The 1,281-nt window shown below is 38.4% G+C and overlaps 1 protein-coding gene across 1 annotated transcript in view; it reads right to left on the bottom strand.

Annotated features, from left to right (window-relative positions):
- LOC119585690 (probable G-protein coupled receptor Mth-like 1) overlaps positions 1–1,281 on the bottom strand; it is a gene marked incomplete at its 3' end in the record, with an annotated part of 98,315 nt that overhangs the window by 3,741 nt on the left and 93,293 nt on the right. The window contains 3 exon segments of the mRNA XM_037934364.1: positions 156–297; positions 525–713; positions 981–1,157. Of these exon segments, the coding sequence (XP_037790292.1) occupies positions 156–297; positions 525–713; positions 981–1,157 (508 nt within the window).

The raw sequence follows: 1,281 nt of genomic DNA, 5'->3' as shown, positions 1-1,281 counted from the left end.
CACATATATGGAAACAATGTAAAAATACAAAAACCTTGTCAAACCACTTTAGGTAAACAAACATAAAAAATAAGAAATATGAATAAGCAGACAAGTAAAAAATGCAATAAAAATGCAGATATAACATTAACAGTAAACATGTAATGTCCACTCACCAACACCAATACAGGCACTTTTGCTTGCCAGGTAGATTGGGTCTGAGAAGAGGTTTATGATGATGAGGAAGAGATACGCAAAGAACATGCTGAAGAGGAAGCATAAGAGGATCCGACCCAAGACTGAGTGTGCCAGCTTTACCTGTTGAGAGAAGGACAGAAATGATACACTCCTTTATTGTGTCCATAAAGGTCGATAAAATGTATTTTGCTTTTTCATTCCCTTTTCCTATTTACATGACTATGGTGTAATTTACCTCATCAAGAGACGAGGGCTATAAACTACGTTATCAGAAAATGAATGACCCATGTATTAGTCAGTGTATAAGGGTTGATCCACATTATATACGTAGGCTCTCATTCACGTACATTCTTGTTGAGACCGCGTTTGTTCTGGTCTGGCACTGTCAGATACACGATGAAGGAAATTAAAATGAAGAGGTCTGAGATTCCCAGAAATACAGAGTAGATAATTCTGACGTCTGACTTTTCCGCTGTAGCCTCCTCTAAGATACAGAAGGCTGCTCCTTGTTTCACCTTGCCCGATGGATACAAAACCTGCACCAAAAAAGGGTTATTAGTATAAAAAAAGAGAGTTCGTTGTGCAACGTAAGGAAAAAATGATAAGAACAGAAAATAAACGAAAAGTAATATATGCATTTCAATTAATTTTTCATCAGAATTATATCATCACTTATATTCCACTGTTACGTTATAAATTCTCACTAAACTTTTTCTACAATTGAAAACATGAGCCCAGTCTGATTTACACGAGTTTACCTTAGACCACCCATCCTTAAATCATAACCCAACATCATAAAATACCTGATCAATGCAGTAATTATCCTGAGGAATAATGTTCTCGATCCTCGGGTCGCATTCCTCTTGGCTGTAGGAGACGTAGCTGAGGTTCATGCCTTCCAACAGCTGGACGTCCTCCTCCTCATAGGTCAGCTGCAGCTCGCAGTCGGGGTACTCGGTGAGGAACTCGATGTCACTCGGCTGCAAATGATTAAAGGACAGGGTTCAGCCTTTGTGCTATGAGCAAATGTAACTTTGCGCTGGTATGTAAGGGTTTGCATGGAATGCATACGGATAAAAAGAATCTAAAATAAAGCAAAAAAAT

This window comes from Penaeus monodon, chromosome 20 (genome assembly GCF_015228065.2).
Source record: "Penaeus monodon isolate SGIC_2016 chromosome 20, NSTDA_Pmon_1, whole genome shotgun sequence".
In the NCBI taxonomy this organism is placed as follows: Eukaryota; Metazoa; Arthropoda; class Malacostraca; order Decapoda; family Penaeidae; genus Penaeus; species Penaeus monodon.
Note: the sequence above shows the minus strand (reverse complement) of the source record. Positions and strands in the feature narration are given on the sequence as shown.